We start from the raw sequence: 24,158 nt of genomic DNA, 5'->3' as shown, positions 1-24,158 counted from the left end.
TCGTTTGATGAAATCAAATCAATCGCTTATAATCTGATCGAATCCAGGAGATGGATTATCAATTATTCAGTTAATTATTATTAATCATTAATTAAAAATTAATGATTAAGAATAATTAATTATGTGTTAATTATTTTTAATTAATATTACAGCAAATTTTCATTTCCACTTTACTAATGATAAAAAAAATTCAGGTCGCACATTAACTACTTTTATAAATTCTTTTATTCATGTGGGTTCGAGAAAAAAATCTTACATAATATATCGAAAGAGAATAAAAAATTCTTTTGTATCTTAAAAAGAAAAATGTATTTCATAGTTATTATATAATTAGTTATTTAAAAAAAAATGGAAAACCACTGCGACTTTTTTTATTATCAGATCTTCACAAAATTCGTGTCGGTGGAAACGTTTCGAGGGAATATATTCATTTCACTCGACAAACTGATAAACCGAGTTAATTAACTCGGCTAATTAATTAAGAACTCGAAATTTTTCCCAATCTTTTTTTTTTTCTGACTGAATCAATTTATTTATAAAATTAATTACTTAGAAAAATTTTATGAAATTTTAACGATAATGTCTGTCAATAGCTACAGGTGTTTGAAAAATTATTTTTATGCACTTTCGACTATTTCTCTGAAATTATTATACATTTCTCAAAAATAATAAAATAATGAAAAGCATTTTAACATTATCTATCTGCAAGTAATCTATCTTTTTGTTGAAAAGTCATTCTATACAACAGCTTTTAACCAATAAAGTTTGGGAAGACCTTTATTAATAGTGATACAAATTGTAAACATTAAAGCATAAATAGTATTTAAAGATTAAAGTAAAGCACTGCATATACTTCTTTTATATGATGTCTGAATGAAGGAGTACATAATTTGTTTATTAATGTTACTGATGCAGTTTTATTAAAATATAATATTTTGAAATTTAAAATAATATATTATTACCCTGTATTGAAAAATATAACTAAATTTTAAAATAAACATTATAAAAAATAAGAAAAACCATGCCCTAATTAGTGAATCGTTTAAAAAAAATTAACAGACGTTAAAAAAACAACTACAAATTTGATTGAACTGCTTAAGCAATATGATAAAAAAATTGATTATTAAAATTCATATAAATATGAAATATTAACCGTAATAGGTCTGGAAGAATGAAACGTATGTGAAAACAATGGGATCTTAATATTGACAAGGCAGTCTATAAAGATTTGAAATACTAAATGCAAAAGTAAGCTTACATGCTTAGTCAAGAATAAAAAAAAAACTGTGCAATAATCTTATATTCACAAATGTAATATGAAAACATACTACCAGAATCAATATTAAATTCTTAATAACAATTAAATAGATCAAACAAAAGAAGTTGTTATACATTTCATATTAAAATAAATAAATTTATCTCTTACTTATTGCTGTTAATTAGCTTTATTACATTAATCAAAGAAGATCATTGTCATTATGGTCATCAATATAAAATGTAACGTTTTTTTTTTTTTTTTTTGTTATGTTGCTTATATTTATGTAAACGGTGGTTCACAAAATTAAGTACACATAATCCTTTATTACAGACCTGAAAGAGTAAAATCTGACTATTTCAGCTTTCAAGTTTACATATGCCATAGAAACATTTTAAATGTATTAGGCAATGAAAAAATTTTAATAAGTATATTTTCATATGATATGTGGAAATTTAAATCACAAAATTGAGTATACGTCTTGTATAATTTGTTAAACAAATCAGTAAACATTTTGTTGCGTATGCTTTCGACTTAGAGTTAATAAGAATTGGTATTGTTTTCCAAAATAATATAGACCACTTAAAAAATTTTTTGCTCTTTGTTTTTAATATTGTATTTTTGAAGATCATTTCCTTTTATAATTTCATATTAAAATGCCCTTTTCTCTTCAAAAAACCCTCAAATTTTAAATTATATTAAGATCTGGTGATCGTACCAACAATTATACTTTAAGAATTATCATCATAAAATATACAAACCCTTCTGTTGCAAATTTGAAAGTCTGGGTTTTGGAATTTTTTTTATCCACATATTATAGCAAATAATAATTTCCGACTTGACTTCGGTGACAAATCCTAAAGCGAAGTTCGGACAATATATCCAAACACGGCTTCCGCAATAACTTTAATTCCGAACACAGTCGTGGATTATCAAAACGTAACTTGCTGAAAAAATGGAATCCCCTGTCACATTCACAATCAGGTCAGTCTTGAGATGCTACTAGCAATGATATTACTGCACATGCACATTAAAAGAAAATCGTTCTTTAGCGCAAAGGAATGGATCAAATAAGTTTTGATAAAAGGTTTACAGGAACATCATTGTTATGCCGGGTTTACACTCGGCCAGTTATAAGACGACTAGTAAGCAGCGCATGGGCAGAAAAGGACTGATTTATGTTTGCCACAATTTCATAAGACAGATTCAGGCATTCCATGCTTGGCTATAAACTGCCGGTTTGGCGTCCCTGGATTTTTCTTTTTCACTGCGTATCGTATTAAAATTATGGATATTTACACAAAAAAAAAAAAAAAATGATAAAATAAAAAAAAAAGACCAACATTCCTACATTTGGAAAACTATAGAGAAGAAATGGCAAATAAAAAGAAAGAAAAAAAAGCATAACCTCGCACCAGAAAGAACAAAGAGCAAAGAAATGTGGAAATCAATCTATGATAAGTGATAACTTTTTTTCTGTCCTGAAAAAAACCGCCAAATTCTACAGATGCACACAATAAGAAAAAAAAATGCAATACAGCGGAATGTTGTCTCGTCGGGACAATTACTTGCCATTGACCGAACAGCATTTTTCAGCCTTTCTGCGCATGCGCTGTCTACTGGCCGAGTGTAAACCGGCATTATCGTTTGAAACGATTATAATCTGACCGAATCAGGCAAAATAAATCAATAATTATGCTTAAATATTTCAGCAAAATTTCGTTCATGTTTTATTATTCTTAAAGCACATCTAAACATTAAAAGTAGTGCTATATAAAATACTAATCGCCTTCGCCCACTAGCTTATTCGTCCGGAATTGGCTTTCCTGCCTATTAGACTATTAATATGGAATGCATACATTTGAAATAATCTTATTAAATCATAAGACTGAAAAATACGAATTAAATGGTATCAGTCTACTTCAAATTTTTTAATCTACTCAATATTTTATTTACATTAACGTCCCGTTTTAAAGCAACACCGTGGCTATTTTGGAAGGACCTCATGACTTTGAGCCGCGATCAGATGATGAGGGCGACACCGAGGCTGAAATATCCTCTTCAAGCTTCCACGCCACACCGGCAGGAATATGTATGGCCCCGACGGATGTAGCATGCACTAGATCCGCTTACATGACGGTTCTTCGGAGAAATAAGGTCTCGAACCCTCCAGTTTCGAAGTCGACACCTTACCACCAGGCAACTGTGACCCTTATCCGGCTTTCAAGTTAATGCCTAAAGAATGAACATAATCGTTTTAACACTAACACAAAGTACACGGCTGAATGATTTGATGTAACAATAAAATTAGTTTGAATAGCATCATAATAAAAATAATGTTAGAAATTGCGTATCAATATTAGATTTTTAAAATTTATTAACATTCGAAAAATAATTATTACGCAAATGAAATCGATATTACTAAAAGGGTAAACTTTTCAGTTTTAAGTTACAATAAAAATGTTTGTGAAATGATATTTTCTGAAGGTACAGCTAATGAACATTTTGTGGTGAATCGCATATAAGCCGGTAACAGCGCTTATGCCCGAACAGCTGTTTTAGCAAAATCGGTTCGTTACTGGACTACTAACCTAAAGGTCCCAGGTTCAATCCACACGCGTCTCTTACCGCACATTGGTGACCTCGGACGCTGAACCTTCAACCTTCGTACAGCTGTTTTGGCGCCATCTACCCGCAACCAAAGTCGCCAGACTCACTTGGCGCAACAAAGTCGTCAGACTCACGTGACGCAGCAACCCCGAAAAGTCGCCAGACACACTTGGCGCATCAGCACTCACAAACTCTCGCCATAACGCTTGGCGCTACTCGAATAAGGGCGCTACTCAATACATCACCACTTAACGCAATAACGTTCGTCTCCCCTTCGCCTCACTGGAGGGAGAGTACTGTGGTGAATCGCATATAAGCCAGTAACAGCGCTTCTGCCCAAACAGCTGTTTTAGCAAAATCGGTTAGTAACTGGACTACTAACCTAAAGGTCCCAGGTTCTATCCTCACGCATCTCATTCCGCACAATTTGAAACGGGCTTAGTTTTTAATTATATTTTAATTTGGTATTTTGAGGGTATTCAAATGACCCTCTTGTTATATGTTAAAGAATACATATACAAGAAGAAAGAATAAATTACTCATTTGTAACACATTTCATTTGAACGTATCAAATGAAATGTGGATCACAAGGACCTTATCGATGTAAGAGAAACTTATCAATTTGGTTCCTTTCTTCCAGATGTAAAATCTGCATTTTGTTGACATCTTTTTTCAATTGCGGATTCTAATGGGTCGATTGAGGTGCTTCTCACATGCAGAATGACACTGTCTTTCAAATCTGCTAAGGTTATTAGACGTCTTCGATAAACAAGAACCTCGATAAACCTCTCAAAGCTAGAGATGCATAATCCACGATTTTTTGAATAACAAATAATATTGCTATTGTTATTTTTAAATATGCGTTCCAAATATCTGTTATTTCAATCATATTATTAATTAAAAATTATTACTTAATATTAAATATAAAATTTATTAATTGTAATTAATACTTAATTTACTAATTTAATTAACGTGTGATTGAATTAATTTATTTGTTTCAGCTTACTTCTTAAATTTTATTTTTTTTCTCAAAACTATTTATTTAATTTATTTATTAGAGTGAACCATTTTCTGGAGAAGATGAGTTAAAAATATATGTCATTTCTTTAAAATGTTTACTTTAGTCCTATATTCTACCAATAGATGGCGCCAGCAGTAAACAGAGTACATGTAATCAAAGTCAATCATGTCACGAGCAATTAAAAATGATCTGTATGGAATAGTGCATCATCAAATACGAATATCGGGCACTCCCGTAAAGTGCAGCGGTGACTTCGCACTTTCCGGTAATATCACCGCTCCGATAAATTTCAGTGATATGCAATTCAATGATACGATACGATAATTCCAATAACCGGTCCGTTCACTTTTCAATCCAATCACAGATTTCTTTCGAGAGCTTCCATTGGACAGATCGTATCGATTGTTACTTTCCAGTGAAGTCACCGCTCCGGCAAATTTCAGTGATATCGTATCGATTCTTAGTTTCTATCGTGATCCAAATCCTGTAATCGAAATATCATCAGTAAGATCGTAGCAAGGATTTGAATCACACCCCTCTTTGAAAAGTATTGATAACTTGTATTTGTGACTTTTTGATATTGGTTACGTAATAACCGCTCTGAAAATATTCGTCATCCCTACTCAAAGCCAAAAATCACAGGAATTAAGATGTGTAGAACGAGATGGTTAGGTTGCCGGAAACGCACTTCTCATTACTCTAATATTAGTGAAATGTTGCCGAAGAACTGCTGTACAAAGAGTCCAATGTGTGGGGGGCGCTTCATCTTGCATAAAAGTAATTGAATCAAGACATTGGCACTGTGACATTTGCAACAACATTTTCGAGCATGTGTTACTACCTTCTGGTCCTTTGCATGAATTCTCAAGTCGTCGAAACTCTCGTAGTACAGGTGCTGCATTTCCTTTGTTTTCATAAAACAGCTTCACAAGCAAAGCGCGAAGCCATCGCTGATAAGAATGACATTTTCCCAACTTTATCTTTTTTATGCCTAGAACAGTAGCAGCAAATAAAGGGTTTATGTAAATTTTTGTGCTTACAGTGCGAATTTGCAGTTACAATTTGTAGTTTAAATTTCTTCACTTTTTTCTCTTCTTTTTTTCATATTGGCAATAGAAATTAGAAAGGAAAAATTCCATACCACATGGGGTTTTTTTTGTGTGTGATTATTTGTGTCTTTTTAGTATGTTTTCTTTTGTATAGCGCCATCTGTCGGTGTTTCTGGAACTAATTTTGTTTTTCGTAATCTCTTTCCCCATGTCTTTAGTAGTATGTTCAACAATTTTGGAGCCTTTACACTGAGTAGTTCACTGTATAGAGAACTCAGAGTAGGAGTGTTTTAATTTTGACCACCTTGTATATACTTTCGATGTCTTTTTGCCTTCCGATTGACATAAAAATTTGACACGAAACTGCAATTGTAGTTACACAATAACATATCGAACATATCGAATTTCAATGATTAAAATCATTCCTTTTACATGCATATGAAAGTATGGACTGACAGACAATCAACTTTAAGTACTTATAATTTAGATGTTTTAACCTAGCTCTGAGTGTTTTGTAGTTATGGAGTTTCCTTGTACTCGAAAATCCAGAAAAACAAACTTCATCTGAATGGATTTTGTTCAAAAGTAGAAATTTGCAAATTTAGTCATGCTTCCATTCACCAAATTTCAGTCGTATAGCTCAAAATGTTTTTGAATTATCATATTCACAGAAAGACAGAAAAAACAGACAAAAAATCAAAAATGTTCGGATTATGGAGGTTTGTCTTCCTACACAATCCTCAAAATCACGAATTCGAGATTTTTTTTTTTTTAACCGATTATAATACTTTGTATGTTTGATATATGAGAAAGTAAAAAAGACCTTGATTTGTTAAGTGTCCTTAGTGTTAAAAAATAAAATATTTAAAACTTTTTATAAACTCAGGTGAAAATTAATGAAATCAAAAATTCCAAAGGATTACTTACATCACTTTACCATTTCTAATTGCCTATTTATGCTATAAACGGAGTGCGCAAAAGTATAATATTATTTAAAAAGTACAAAATTAGAATTTTTGAAAAATATTTTATGGAAAGGGTTAACGAAAAATAGATTTCAATATTCCAAAATAAATAATACTGAATTGTGAAATGCATCTTCATTTAAATCCACTGAATTGATCACTGGTTTATAATTTTTTTATAAAAAAATTGAAAACAAAAAAAAAAATAATACAAAATAGAAAGAGAATTAACGTTTTCATAGGCCACGTAATAGTTTCTTTATGTAACTTGCCTTGGTCTCATGAGCAACATCCATGCGGTAGCCCCTTTCAGTGCCAGACTCTATGAAGCATATTCTACAGCCGCATTTATCTAAATCTTCTGAAATTACTTTTTGTATTTTCGCTTTAGTGCGAAGTGAGGTAGACTCTATCTTAGTGTCAGCTTTCATTGAAGCAATGAACAAAGTACGAATATAGCGTCCTCTATGTTTTCCCCTTCATCTTATTTTTAATTTCTGTACATTTTAATTTTTTTAAGATGGCAACATTGGTTGCCCAGAAACAAAAAAGATTATTGTTTTGAAAAAAAATTAAATCATTTGTGTTCTTTTCCTAAAGTCATCGTGTCATCCAATTTTGTTCATTTAAAGAGTTAAAACTTTATTACGGGAAAAAAAAGCAACATAAAATATCCGCTTCACGCATGTCGCGAATGTTTTAAATGGCAGTGAAATGAGCTACTGCATGGATGCTGTCCGTGTGATCGTTGTCACATTTAAAATAGAACGCAACCAAACGAATTCTTAACTGCTCTTTTATATCCCCAGTAGCACATATATATATTGTACAATATTGTACGACATTAAACAATATTCACAATTTTGCATAATATTGTTAAATATTAAATTATATAATATAATATTGTGCAACAGAATGTGGTATATGTGATCGTGTTCAAATTTTTGGTTGAGATGTATTTAAATCTTTCTCTTCACATCAGCAAAGGTGCCAGCAATGCCAAGTCGCCAAAGTAGTAGGCATAAAACTCAATAAAACAAAACATTTGTCGACAAATCAGTAATAAGGCTGATAGCAAAACTATTCAGTATGCTGGTTAGGATCGCCATATTGGTAGCAAATTTAACGAGTTTTTAAAACAGGATTTCAACTAAATTTCCTCCATCTTTTAATAATTTATAAAGAATTTGTAACACTTTATCATCAGTACAATTGCTTTCAATAATCCTGTACATCGATGAATAAAATGTTTAACATTTTTTTTTTCTAAACAGTGTATTTTTCTAACAATAAGTAATTTATGATCGTTGATTTACACATTGAGGTTTCAATCTATAATAAACTGAATATAAATTAAAGAAACGCCTTTTTATTTGTACAGTTGATTGTAGAAATTTTTTTTCTCAAATATCTGTAGGAGTCAAAACAAAATTCGTAAAAATGTGAAGTGCGAAAAGAAATTATATATACGGAAAAGAAACCTACCATCTATTCTAAATAGAAACACTACTTAGGTAATTACATGAGTTGCTTTTCTGTCAACTGAATCCCAGACTAGATCTAACAGATCCTAGCAATAAATCGCCACAATTTGGCACAACATTTTAGCAACGCAATATCTTAGTACATGAAATGAATGTAAACAGTGTGGGGTATAGAGACAAAGGCTGTTATCTCTTAATATCTTAAAGAAGAATAAAAACGGGATAAAAACATTTCGGCTTGGTGTCAGTTAGAATAATATAATTAACATATATTTTTTATAATATTTAATATTTGTTTTATGAATACTTATTTACTTTCTTTCGTACGTTTAAAATTTCATAACTGAGGACACATCTACCTCCACGTTTATACAAATTGTGTTTTGGACGATTCTTTTTGTAAAAAATTATTATTTGATATAATAGTATTTTTTTTAAATGTATGCTAAAAAAATATTGTTAATTTTTTCAAAGTTTTTTTTAAAATTTATTACGAAATTACACAATTAAAAACCAATTATCATATTATGGATTTTTGATTATCTTTTTAAAATCATGCTTCTGAGTGGGTTGCTTACTAAGCAAAGCTCAGTTGACTTTACAAGCTGTGTAACTGTGTTAAAACAATTAATTAAGGGAAATATTTTATGAAACTGGTGGTATCTTAATTTTTGTACTTCAGAGTCGGTTACCAATTGCCTAAATATGTATGCTTATTATTCGTCTTGGAAACTTCATTATTTATGCAGATAATATTTATTTCATTTTCTATTATTATTATTTCTTGTTGAAATTAATAACATTTTATTCTGAACTTTTAAACAATATTTTAGATTTGATATGATATTAAATTTAAAAAATATTACGGACCATTTTTTAAAAAAATTAACAACCCCCCCCACAAATATTCAAATTATGAACATTATGTCAATTTTTTTAATAAATACCTTCCACTTTTTCCTCAAATTAATGTTAAATTCCGCATTGCTTTAAGAGGAAAAGGAAATTTCTAAAAATGAGCATCAGATCAAAAATGCAGAAATTGCGTCATTATTATGAAAATATGCAAAAAGATTTCAGGTTTATTTACATTAACAAAAAGGAAAACAGCTGCCCTCGAATATGACGAAACGGATATGCATCCAAACACAGCTATCTAAATTCAAAAAAAAAAAAAAAAAGTTATCAAAATACACTTTTAGCGGGAACTTACACGCAATACTACCAACTGTTGACGCATGTGCTATAAAATTTTAGCGCAGGTGCTCGTGACGAAGTCATAAGAACTTTCAGTTCCGAATCGTGCACTTCTAGCGATTTGGTTCGCAAAAAGAATTGCATTTTGTTATGCTTTGGTGACTGATTTTAGATAAAAATGATGCTTCCTCTTGTTGCGTGAACTCATTGTGTGAGCACAAGGAAAAACTTGAGATCATTTCACTTTAGAGAATATTTTATTTAAAGAGTAAAAGTTATTGTTTTTATGCCATGGGAGTAATTTGGTCTTGGATATTGTGCTTTTTGGTGACTTATGCTGGGAGCAATCCAGTAGAAAAAAATTTACGTAAGTAGTTAAATTATGTTCAACTTTATTACTAGGTTGCTTACTTGATTTTACTTAATAGAATATTTTTAAATCACGTGTTATTGAATACAAGTATAATTAAGAATAATTTTGGCATCGATTATTTTTATCAACGTTTTATATGAAAAAAATTAATTAATTCAATTTAATAAATCGTTTGACAAGATTTATTTGAAACATTTTTGAATGAAATCTTTACTAGTAACAATAAAGTAGATATTATGTATGTGTGTGTTTCTATGTGACTTGGTGCTCTACAGGCAGACCTTTTTACATAGTTGGCGCATATAAAATTTAGACAGTGGAAATGTAAGCTTCAAAGTGATTTTTTTTGAAATTTTAATTAATTAAAAGTTAAGTAAAATTTTCGCAATAATTTCCGAAAATATTCCTGCACGGAAAAGATTTTTATACCATTTTAAAATTATAAATTTATCTTTCAGATGGAATTAATTTTGTTGTTGCAAAATTCTTTTAAATTTAATCAACTGTTAAAATCATTTTAAGTTTATTTTAAATTATTTCCATTATTGTGAGTGAAACCCGAATCGTTTTCATTGTTATAATTCATCATGGCATTTTCTTCAATTCTTAAATGAATTGAAAAATGAACAAGCTATGTTTATTTTTATTTAATATTGAACAGATTATCGTTTAAAACATATTTAATTTTTATTTTAATACTGTGGCAATCACATCTAACGTTTAACTTCAGAAGAAATAATGACTTTTATTATTAAAATATCCATATTTTTAAAGCGAGTTCGCAAATTGTACAGACTAAGTCTATGGCAAAGGATACCGACTTTGCCATACTTTTGCCAAAAAGATGCCAAGGCTTAAACCAATCAGAGCACGTCGGTATCCTTTGCCATAGACTTAGTCTGTACAATTTGCGAACTCGCATTTTTAAATATCTTTATATTATAGCTCTTTTAGCTTGGAAGTTTTGTTTACTTACTGATGTAAGCAGATTTTAATTTTTTATTGATTCAGAGAAAAGTTAATTGAATAATCATTGATATATAATGTAAATCATGAAATATATTTTGTAATACAAAACTTTGTAATATTAATTTTGTTCAGCTATTTTTTTTTTCTTCCCCTTTCTGTTCATATAATTTTTGAGCATGCCCGAATTCAGCACGCATGTTACTACTGGATTTTCTGAATTATTATTCTTTCAAAATTCAAATTCAAATTTTAGGTAAAATGAATACAAAATCAAAGAAGCATATAAAAAATGAACATAAATTATGAAGAAGAATATACATTACTTCTTTTTAAAAAGCTACAAGGCTGTCAAATGTCAATGGAAACAATAAATACCAAATTATAATTAATATGTATTTTCTTATAGTCAGTATTTTCTCTGTTACTTCTAGGAAATTTTGTTTGCAATGATTACTTTTCTACTAAACAAACAGTGAATGTTAGTAATTCAAATTTTTACAAAAATGATTCTAATTTTTCAAGCACAAATAACTGATTGCGCAAATAAAATGTTCCAACATGAAGCTAATTCAGTAAGCTAATTTTTATATTTCTTTGACTGATCTTTGACAATTCATGGCTAATTTAATAAATCTGGAATTTCAATTGTAAAATTTCATTGAAATTCGATTACTTTCAGCCAACAATTAGATACCAATTTTACATTTATTGAAAAATCTGAAGGAAATAAACTTATTTTCGTAAAGTTTAAAGCTGGAAACTTCGTTTTAAATTCAATGTTAAACTTTTTTTAAAAAATACCGCTCAGTGTTGATAGAATGAAGTTATAATCATATTAATCAAGATAGCTATGCATAGGGCTAATATATTGAGAAGTTTTAACTAGGCATTATCAAATGCGAAATGAACAAGAAAACTTCTGTTAATATGCTAATTTAATTTGCAAACTGTCACAATCCTTGCAATGGACTGCAAAATTAATTACGGTTTCGTTTCACTCGATGTCGACTTACCTGGAATGAAATGCATTGATATCTCGCGCAGACCTTGCCTCATGCTACTGTTTACATTCTTTTTTTTTTTCCCTGCTTGTTTCATATTTGTAAAGATGAAATTTTGTGATTATTCTTTTTCTCGCTTCGTAGTATGCTAGAATTCTGAAATCTTGTTCACATCTGTATTCTTGCTGATAATGCACTAATTAAATATTTTCGGAACTTAATTATCAGTTAATAAATTAATATAAATAAATATTAATTTCATTCGCGTGACGCCACCTGGTAGTGTATTCGAAAAAAGTTTATCAAGATTCCATCATGTTTTTAATGATAAATCATAAATTTAAAAAAGAAAGGAGGAAATAATTTTTAAAAGTCTACTTTCTTAAAACGTTAATAAAAATCTACTTTTAAAAGCTCTTTTTACTATATTTACTATGTTCTCTAATTTAACTTGATTTGTTAACTTGATAATACATTCTGAAGAATAATATAAGTATATATATAGTTTTTCGAATTTTTCGAAGAAAGCATCAACTATTTATCCAAATGTAAATTGACTTATTACAGAGTTAAAACGAAAATAATATTTCTGTCATTGAGATTTCTTCTCAGTGCATTTGTAAATAATTGATTAGTTTATTACTTTAGAAATAGCCAGTTTTCAGAAAAATTAGAGACTGAATTATCCGAATCAATTGAAATAAACCATCAGTCATTTCAGAAAATGGAACAGCTGTTCAATACAGAATAGTTTTCCTCATTTATTTTTTTTTAAGTAAAAAAGTTATTTAGAATATGAAACTATGTTGCGGTCATAAATTCTTTTTCTCAGATTTCAGTCTTTTCCATGTAAATTGATTGGCAAATAAAATTTGCTAGCTTAATTAAATGTATGCGCGAAAATAGAATTTAAAGCAAATACTTTAGGTTTTCATAATCACTAACTATTCAATTCTATGAAAACAACTCATTATTTCAGCTGCGTAATTTTGGTACTAGGAAACTGGAAAATTTTTCTGTTTATATATCATCTGTTCAATGGCAAATTTCGTATATTTCTGGGAGCAGAAATGTTTGGTAATTGATTTCACCAAAATAGAAGTGCGATAAAATAGGAGATGTTGTTTTTAACCAACCAATATATTGAAACTATACACAAGTTTCGAAATAAAAAAAATGAATATCAACATCAGAAAAAAAAAAAAGGCTAAAAGAATAACGCGCCTAATAAAGAATTCTAGAACAGCACTTCTCTTTCAAGTTGCATATTGTCCCACTGCAAAGTATTTTAATTTAAAAGTGATAGATATGAGATTCTGAAGCAAACAGTAAATATCATTATTTATCAAAATAGTGGTTTTATTTTATGTGTAGGTAAAGAAGAAAGAAGAATTCTTCAGAAGTTGGTTCTTTGAAATGAAAGTTGGTTGGTCCGATTTCTTTTCAGATATGAACCATTTAATTGTAACTAAAATTCAGAAAATACTTCGACATTTTTTTCGAGCACAGATAAAAAAAAATTAGAATTGTCTGTCATCTGGTTAGGGATATTGAAGTGCTTTAGTACAGATGTTTAAGAACAGATGTTCTAATGCCTTTTTAATATCTTATTTATGTCTTTTTTTAACTGTTTCTCATATCACATCAGGTCTAGACGTTTATATGAAGTAAACGTTACATGCATGAAAACACAAAATTTATTTGGAAATTAACATGTAACATTTTAAAAGTAAAGATTACTTCTATATTAATTATAATAACGCACAAATTGTTCCAATCGTTAGCGACTTTACTTTTTAAAAATTAAAATTTTAATTTTAATTGCTCTAAAATATTCTTTTTTCAAAAAAAAAATTACAAGTTATATTAACTTATTGAAATAAATCATATGTTATTAATAATGCTTAAAAAATGATATAAAATTTAATTGAACATTACAAGTAATAGCTCAGAAGAAATACGAATGATATTATTTAAAATATCTAGAATATTTTTATTCAGTAGGAATGGCAACAGTAAAGATAAAAATAATCTTTATTTCTTTTTTTTCAATACTTGGAATACAAATTTATTATATGCGGTAGTTTTTGATTTTATAAAAATAAATTATTGAATTAATTATCATGAAATGTAATTAAAAATTCTTTTTATGGTTTATAGAAATAGTGATCAAAATTTGTGTTTTCAAAGAGACATAAAAGAATTGTGAATTTTCTTTTATTTATACAGATACCATTCCCTCTAAAGTTTTCTGAAAGAAAAGATGTCTCTCTCCGATATTCTTTGCATGAAAAAAGGCGATTATAATGCATACATTTTCCTGTCCGCTTTTGAATCGAATTCTTTCTGAAAATTCTAGGAAATATAATTAGAAAAGGAACTGAGTAATTCTTTGAAAGTGACTTACAGGTGTTTAAATGTAACCACAAACCAAGGACAAACTTCCACGCGAGATTGTTTAGATTTCACGTGATGCTCATCAGTAGACGAGGTCAAATTAAATTAGTGGGATTTCATATATTTATAGGAAAATTCATCGCAAGCAACACCACCACCAGGTCATTATTGTGTTTAAAAATAACTTTACAGCTTCTGTGTCTTACATTGGATTTGTATCTTATTTTTTAACTCACACTTCTTTTAGAATTGAAAAAAAAAAGTAATTTCAAAGATTAGAATTATATTTTCGAAACTATATTTCATTAATTATTCAATCCAATTTTGTTATATTATTAAATTCTTATTATACTTGGAATTTTAAATGTCGACTGTACTTGTAATGTATTCTTATTTTAACCTCTAGAAAAACTTATATACTTTCAAATTATAACCTATATTTTTCCATACTTAATACATATTTTCCTTCTTTTTTTGAATTTGATGTCTTAGTACAGTTTTTCTACTATTTTTTGTTTCTTAAAATCAAATCGAGTAGTTTCTTTTCAGCTTAAGGGTAAACGAAATGGTTTCCCAGAAATAATATAAGAGGTTTTGGGGCACTTCTTTTTACAAATTCTGTTTTCTTTCTTTTACATAATTCATGGTTTTTCTCTTCTATATATTCTTTACAATTAACTTGAAAAAATCTTACTATATTTCTCAGAATCCAAGAAAGAATGTTAATATTGCAATCATTTTTCAAAAATTTTCACATTTAATTGCAACGATTTTTTTCCCTTCCTTTGTAAATTCACATTGCATCATTTCAAGGTAGAAACTCAACACTGCTGCACTTCTCCATCATTAATGTTTATGTTTCAAATCAGTGTAATAAATTATAATCTATTAAACAAGTAGCATTTGTTTTTGAACAATATTAGTTAGATTTTTTATTTATAATTTATCTCCACTTTAACTGAATTGGCTAGACTTGAGATTATCATCCGGTTGCCGAAATTATATTATTTTGGAGCAATTTCTCACCAAACGTAATCCTGTAAATTTTTTATTGCAGCTCTAAAAGCCATTTGTTATAATTTCATGTAACCGTCTAAGATGGCGAATTTTTGGACGGTTGGTACGATGTTGGCGCGGTTAGCGAGAAAGCAGAAGCTAATATTAATCTTAGTAACTGGATTATTAATTCCTATGTTGTTTAGCACCTTTCTAAAAATTGATTTACACAGAAATTTAACCTCGGCATGGATTTTAAAAATGAAGTTACTTTTAGCTTGCGTTAATTACATTTATGATTCCTTTCATAGTTCTTTTTGTTATAATATTCCTTAAATTCATGCTGTAAAATGAGCAAAATCTGATGATATTTTTTTCATTAATATTCTTGAATATTTATAAAAGTTTGAAATTCTTCTGACATTAAGTTTTTAAATTGATTAGAAATTGTAATGTGAAAAAGTTAGTTAATTATGTTAATTAGAATATTTTTTTAGTTTTCTTTAAAATTTTCTTTAATCCTTTAAAATTTCGGTTTTTTTTCTTTATGAATTATTCATTCGATTTGGTATGTTACCAATGTTGTGAAGAAAAATAAATATCCAGTGTAATCGTGTTAGAAAAAAAGAAAAAAAAAATGCTATCTAAAATCTGACTAAATCTAATTATTTTTCAGAAACTATCACATCTTCGTCGCTAGTTTATCAAGTTGTTTGCCTTCCAATGTGTTTTAAAATGCATATTATATTTTCGAACAGAGGGAGTATTATTTTTTTAGAAAAATATGCTGTTTTAAACTGACAGATTTTATCTAAGGAATTTTAATGTTTTTATATTGTACTGAGCACTTTTGAAAATCTCTCTTAAACTTGTTTTCTCTTTCTGTGGCAGGATTTTCATTTCAGAAATGAAAATGCAATTATTGGATTATTGCTACTGAAATTTACAGAGTGAAACATTCAACTTCCTGTATTTTCACATGCATAATTATCTTCTGAATCATGCTGACATTTCCAGATGTCATTTCCTTGAATTTGGTTCATCAATTTTATTATTATTATTTTAAAGGGGGGGGGGGAGAGAAGAACTCTCCTGAAGTTTTAGTTTTGAAAGTTCGTGCTGCACTCCGAGCTTTGTTTTTTTTGAGAATTTCTCGTATTTTCAATCCATGCTGGATTAAAACAAATGTTATATAAACATAATTACTTTCCTATTTTGACAGCCAGTGATTGCTAAAAAACATATATTCCCAAACTATTTCATTCTAAGAAGTGTTAACCATTAAATTAATTTTTAACGGAAATTTCGCAAGTAGTTTTCGAATTTTCCATGAACTCCTTTCAAATAAGGTCATTGATCTTAAATCTGTCAAATGCATCGATTGTATCTTGAACTACTACGAAATAATTCTTCACTTAATAAGTTTTTATTTTATTTTTCACCGGCAGGTGTTTAAACATACAAATGGCTGCGAGAAGTATTAGAAGAAAAGTTTAAAGAATAACACTGAACTTAAATTTTCAAATTACAATTGTAGTGGCAAGATCACACGCTGAATTTCATTTATTTAAGCAATTGAATTTTTGAGTTTACATCTATGAAAATTACACCAGATAAACAGGTACCTTCACTGTATTTCTCTCAATATTTGCTAATAATTTACACTTTAGATATTAAATCTACTTACAAAATTTTATCCCTCTAGTTCTTTTTATTTTGTTATTCTCGAGTTAGCATGTGTTTGGACAGTAAGACAGACAGACTCCTCGAAATGGATGTTGTTTAAAAGTTGGTGCAAATTTATGAATCTGGTGTAAAATCTATATCATCTTTTCATCCACCTGTCTCAAAGCATTTTTTAGCTATTGTGTTCAAAGACAGATAAGCATAATTCTCAAAATGTTTATTATTATTATTATTATTATGGGAGGTCTGAAACATGGTGATTTGTTGAAATCCCAAGTGAGTATTTTTTGACGATTACGATATTTTCTCTTCGTATAAAAGTAAAAAATCCCACGATTAAATATTTGATAAAACAATATAAACGACTCGGGTTTTTTTTTTTTTTTTTTTTTTTTTGAAAAAGTGAGATTTATTGGTGAGAATTAGGCAAAAATATCTTTAGAAAATTGCCAGAATTCAGGAAAGAATTGCACAACTAAATAGGTGTCCTGATTTTAGAATCAGTTTCATGAAATAATATTTTCGGGTGATATCGCCATAAAACGCAAAAATCTCGTTTAATTTTTAATTAATTAAAAAAATTTAATCCGCATTTCCATCCACCAAAGTTTATGCCAAATTTGGTAGCTCTAAGTCTAAAAGTTAGTCCTGTTAAACATCAATTCAAAAATACGTGGAATTCTCATTTAGTATTGACTTCATATTATCATGAAATTGCCAGACATTAAAGGTACGTTATTATAATGGTCTTACATTTGTTTCGCTTATACATATGAAACTTTCTAACGTAAATTAGTTCCATGGCATCATGGCTCTATGAGAAAAGTAAATGTGTGATTTACCTATTTTATAAATTACGCGGTATTGCAATCTCACGTATTTATGCATCATGTCAACTACACAAATACTAAACAAAATGCATATTTTTTAACTTTCAACGATGAAGGACAATCACACGATCAAATAATTGCTGAAGCATTGAAAACGGGTTGAATTTCAGGACAAGAATGTAACCTACTATAAGAAAATAGACAAAAAATATTTTAAAACAAATTGCTAAAATTCAGCAAAAAATTCTCACGACTATTAAATTGGTATCATTGAAAAAATAATTTTTTTTAAAAAAAATTTCGGAATTGTGTAACATTAGTTAATGTGCAATAATATTTTCAAAAGTTTTTGTGAAAAAAAAAACCTAAAATTCAGATTATTTTTTAATTAATTAAAATATCAAATAATCGCTCCGAAGTGTATATTCTTATCCTCGAAGGTTTATTTGCGCCAAATTTGGTAGCTGTAAGTCAGATTGTCAGATACTACTGGTCTGTAGAATATCAACACCTTCGCACATATTCATTTATCTTTATTATTAGCAAAGATAGAGTTAATGAATGATTAATTAAAGACTAAAAGTAAAGAAATATAGTAAGATAATATAACTATAATAAAATAACGACGAGATAAACCTGCTACTTTTCATTAGATTAATAAAAAAGTTATTTAAATTTTTTTGTATATTTGACATATTTCTCAAATTACAAAACATAAACGGTTATTTTTTACTATCCCTTTAATTTCGGTATGGATTTATTTAAACAATGAACATAGTACATACATTTCGAAAATCCTTAACATTTTCAGTAATAATGTAAAATTAAAATTCGATATTTTTTCACCATTTTTTTTGGGGGGGGGGCAGTATCTATTTAGAATTTAGAAAGCGTAGAAAATCATTAAATGTTTGCATATATTGGACAAATGTAAGGCCATTCTCACTTGATATCTGTACTTATATAAAGCTCAATGTGTGTGTGTTTGCGCTCTACAGGCCAGACCGTTTGGCCTACAGCTATCAAATTTGGTACATGTATACCTTGGAGATCGGGAATGTGCACCTGGGGTTCCTTTTTTTTAATTTTAATTAGAATTTTACTATTAATTAAAAACTAACTTACCCGCCAAAAAATCTTTTCATTTTCCCCACCGCCAAATAAGAAAGGCTTCAGTTTTTTTTTTTCCAACAGTAATGAGGCTAGGCTTAACATTTTTCAGTCGATTATTTAAAACGATTCTGTTTATTTTCTTAATGTTTGATGCATTTAAAATTAAACATTGTTAATGAATCGATCTTTCAGATTCATTCTGAAGTACTTTTGAATTAAAATAAAACAGAATAAAGGAAATAAAAAATTTCTAATCTGCATAGCGTTACCCCACCTGGCGTAGAAAAATTCACGCATTTGCATTACCATAACTGGCGTTGAAAATTCACGCATGCGCATTGAGTTCTGATGGTTGACAACGGATACGGACGTTTTGAAGGCTTAATCTGTTTTCGACCGATTATTTTAAACGATTCTGTTTATTTTCTTAGAATTTCATGCATTTAAAACTAAACATTGTTAATTAATTGATATGTTCATGATGAATCTGAGAAAATGTTGTAGAAAACTTCTTGAGATATTACATAAATTAAGAAAGATATTCTTTAGTGCCCATAAGGTTTAGTTTAAATACTCAGCGACTCTGTTTTCAGTACTCATATTTAAAAAAATGCTTCGTTTCAGTAAAAAATTTCCTTATATTAATTGCAATTTAACCATTTCCACTTTAATTTAAAGCATAAATTCTACGGGAGCTAAAAGAAAATGAGAGAGATTACGTTATGGTTGAAGGCCTTTATAATATTATGAATGAATTATATGACTATCAAAATTTGTAGTTTTAAAATATTTTGATGAAGAAGCTATTAAAATAGGAGTTACATTAAATATTTAATTTTTAAAATTTTAACGAGCATTAAGATTGGTGAACCGGCTGGTCGCCAAAGGTGGCTAATATATATATAAAAGAAAAACTCGCTAATGAGCTCGCCAATTCATTGCAAAAACAATGACACAGAAGACACAAGTTTCAATCACTTAGGTACGGATACAAAAGGAGACGGCATCTGTATAAACAAAAATAGACGAAACAACTATTTTATTTGTTTTGTCTGTTTGGGAAAGAAAAAGTTCGTTTTTATTTTGTTTTTCCTTTCTCACTTAAGTAAGACATATGTATATGTAGAGAATATAGTATAATCGGGAATAAATTTGATCTTAATATTTTGATGAAATCGGATGCTGTACGGCTCCAGCATATCAAGGATAATTGGTGAGGCCAGTTACATTAAATTTCACTTGTTGTTAAAATATTTATAAACCCGAATGCCTTCAATAATATCATTTACAAACGTGGATTCCAAGCAGTACGGAGCCACAATAGATGAATAAAAGAAAATAAATATTCATAAAGTTAATAAAATAGAAAAAAAATATTAACATAAAATCGATAAATAAAAGCAAATAAATATTCAATAAAATAGAAAAAAAGATATTAACATAAAATGAATCATTGACGTGTTAAAAATGTGTTGAAATATGAAACTAAATTGACCATTTTGTAAGAGGGGCCAACAGCAAAGAACTGTATACAGCAAAGAACCACAAAATACCTAAATCCATCTCAAAGACGCTTTTCGTTCTAACTTTTGAAGACTGCACAATAGGCTTCATAGTTGAATCGGAGCAATATATTTGACATATGTCATGTATGCATGAATTGATTTCATCATAGTTCTATTTAAAAATATTTTGTATGCACTTCTGTTCGCCTCTTTAAAGATAAACTTTTTGTAACGAACAGAAAGTACAATGTTATTAAATTTCCTTTCATCAAAGTATTTACCAACAGGATTCGTGAAATTATTTCATGATCCCATTCTATTCTATTTTTTAAAAAAAAAAAGATTCCGCGAAAAAATCCATTGAAATCCTTTTCATGTTAAACGTTCTCATATTGCCAAGATTCGTTTCCCCATTTTTTTCATTCTTTTTTCTTTCTGTTCCTTTCATTTGAAACTGGAGTTATTTCTCGAAAACGAGAAGGGGTGATGGATCAATACGCTCATTTGTTTTCGTCATCAAAATATGCTGTTGAGTCATCTCCGATCATTATGCTTAAGCCAATAATCAAATTCGGCTTTTCCTTTTAATCCGATTCATTAAGGAATGGAAAGGTCAATAATAAACAGAGGAAATAAACCAGTAGAATACTATTTCAAAATTAGAATACGAAATTTTCTATCAAAAATTCTGAGCTGAAAAGTTTTGTTTAAACTGTGCAATCAGACAGGATTAAGATGTCATGTAGTGAAGAAACGAAAAAAGAGATCTAGATTCTTTTACATAAAAACTTTAAGTTTATGTGATTGGAACACCAAATTCGATTTTTTTTGAAGAAACATATGTGTATATGTAAAATTTGGCTCATGTATGAGTCACACTCATATATAAAATTTTCTGAATGAAATTAGTTTCTAAATGATATATAATGTGGTTGAAAAATACGCTGCATTTTTTTTTCATCAATTTATATTGAGTTTCTTCCGTCATATATGCTTTCTCTAATCTTTTTCTCGATTTGCTTCTAAATGTTTCAATTTTGCTTTTATCTAAGTTGCCCCAATTTGAAATACAAGTTCTTTAAAAATTGAAGGATTTATGCATTTTGCGGCTTCAAGTAATATACATTTTTTTTTTTCCATTTGACATTACAACAAAAGTTTTAACTTAATCATCACGTGAATGATTTATTTTACTTTAATTATTTTTTTATTTAGTAACTTAATGAATATGAATTTTCCTTTTGATTTATTTTTAACGTTACACAAGGGGAAAAGAAACTAAAGTAATACAATTCTTGAAAAATTAACAATAAGTATTAGTTAATGATTTCCGTTCTTACAAATAAAAGTATTCAATTATTATGATCGATTATAGAAAATAACAAACTTAAGAAATAACATTAAAAATTATAATCCTACAGAAAGAATTATTTACCTGTCAAAAACAATATTACTAGGTAAATGAATAATTAATATCCCAAAATATTAGAATTAATTAATTTTGATTAATAGAGATTTTAATAATCTTCTAAAAAAGTATGAGTTAAATGTTTATCAAATTTTGAAAATCAGAAATATTTTATTGAGGAAGCTATTAAGGCATAATTATACAAAATGTTTAATTGCAATTTTTAGTTATTATTATTTACAACGAATCAACTGGTCGCCAAAAGCAACTAGTTTAAAATTATTTCGTTGTGGTAGGATATAGTACATCAAGAATGGTTGGTAAGATTAAATTGATGTTGTTTCTTAATTGCACTTGCCATAGACCAGCCCGCAGAATGTCAGCGATTTTAAGTGTTTCTTGGTTTTCAGTAGCTCCATTTAGGGTCAAGAGCACGACTTAGCTACTCAAGCGTCACAAACCTTGTTGCAGGGCGGACTTCATTCATACAATTCATTTACTCATCACAGAGCGTAATTTAGGTTTGAATCAGAAAACAATCACCTCTGATCCATTATCCCCAGTGGTATTGTCTCGACTTGGAGGAATTTGTGACCACAACAGATTTATACGTGCTCTAGCCACCACATACCTCGAAGTCCTGGGCCGGCGGGGTTCGAGCTCGCAACCTAAGGGATGAAAACGCAACGTCCTACTAATCAGGCTATCCTGGCTTTCGAATTAAACTAGTAATACAAATATAGTGGGTGAACAACTGTATTATTAAGTAAGTAATATAAAGTAAGAAATAGAAAATTGATACTGAGTTGAATTGTTGATAATCGAACCAGTTATTTAAAAAAAAGGAAGAAATCTAAAATCATTTTATTGAAAAAATAAATAAATGGAAATAAACTTTTTGTTATTTATTGCTTTTCGAGCCAACTTTAATACAAGATTTTTTATATCAATGAGTCGCACAATGAGCATCTTATTTGTTTTGTACACTTGAGTACGTTTTGATCTGTTTGCTATTTATTTCTTTTTTCAAACTACTTATTCAAATAATAAATTAATATTTCATTTATATTTGATTCGATTCGATTGAAATCCGTATGAGTTTATAAAAGTATAGACGAACCATAAAAATCGTTTGCATTTTATTGTATATCAATAAAAGAAAGTATTTTTCTTCAATGTTTCTGTTCGAATTTATTGAAATTCAATGAAAATACTGCCAAAATCAAAACAATGTTATCCAAATAAGAGTTTTTCTTTTGTTTTTTTTAATTTGAAAATAGTTTCCAAAATTCTTTTTATACAAATATTTAGCGGAAAACCTTGAATTATTCTCGGAATATCATTGCTACTTAAACTGATTTTCGAAACAACCGCTCATAAAATTCTTGCTTCTGACATAAAAGTTTCGCCTTCAAGGAGAAAATGAAGCATACGTCTGCTATTGACATTCATTTCACATGAATGTTCCGTGCCGACATAGGCATTTCCATTGTTTGAAGTAATAAATTTAGAATATTCCGTGTTGACAGATGTCTTTTGATAACACAGGGTAAGAGATTTATGGAAAACACCGAGTTTCTTTTTCAGGTTACCTATATTTGAAAACAATGAGCGAAATACAACTGAACACATATCAAATGTCAAAAAATTGCTTGGATATCATAAAATATCTTTCTTGACAGAAGAAATGCGATTCTTTGAATGTCATTCAAAACTTCATAGTTTTCGGAAATAAATAAAAATTGTTTCAGTTTGAGACTATCAGTCCGAAAATCAATAAATAAAATCGTTTTTCCTGAGCATTAGTAATTAGACACCAAATCTCTGAAAGGCGAGGAACTGTCGCTCGAGCAGTATAAAATTTTTCTTTTCTGTTCTAATTTATCTACTTATCTATGGCCCACTTATTCGAAGATTTATTACGTTTCAAGGAGGGTGTGGTATATATAATCTGATAAATTACTATCTAAATTCGCCATAATTACGATGCGTAGGTTCAGGAATCAAGTGGGATATCGTAATCTATAACCAATGCTTGTTGTTCTCATGCAGTACCTTTTTACATGCATATGATACTGTTTCTTCTTATTTCTGTTTTAAGTAAAACATTGAAAAGCGAACCAAATTATTCTTTGAACATTAAATTACATTTTCATGCAATGGAATAAATATATGCTAAATTGTAAGAGCTAGTTATTATTCGTTTATTAGAATTCATTTATTATTTTTTATCATTATTCATTTTGGAGGATTTAATACTAAATATATTTATTGACTGTAACTGCTAGAATGGAATCAA

The 24,158-nt window shown here is 28.9% G+C and overlaps 1 protein-coding gene across 1 annotated transcript in view; it reads left to right on the top strand.

Annotated features, from left to right (window-relative positions):
- The first annotated feature begins 9,667 nt into the window (after positions 1-9,667).
- Positions 9,668-24,158, top strand: part of LOC129976170 (uncharacterized) — a 29,076-nt gene continuing 14,585 nt past the window's right edge. Inside the window, exon 1 of the mRNA XM_056089599.1 lies at positions 9,668-9,948. Coding sequence (XP_055945574.1) covers positions 9,873-9,948 — 76 coding nt within the window. The 5' untranslated portion in view covers positions 9,668-9,872. The remainder of the gene's footprint in view (positions 9,949-24,158) is intronic.

The sequence above is a fragment of the Argiope bruennichi genome, chromosome 7, assembly GCF_947563725.1.
Source record: "Argiope bruennichi chromosome 7, qqArgBrue1.1, whole genome shotgun sequence".
NCBI lineage: Eukaryota > Metazoa > Arthropoda > Arachnida > Araneae > Araneidae > Argiope > Argiope bruennichi.
This window is presented reverse-complemented; position numbering and strand designations above follow the sequence as displayed.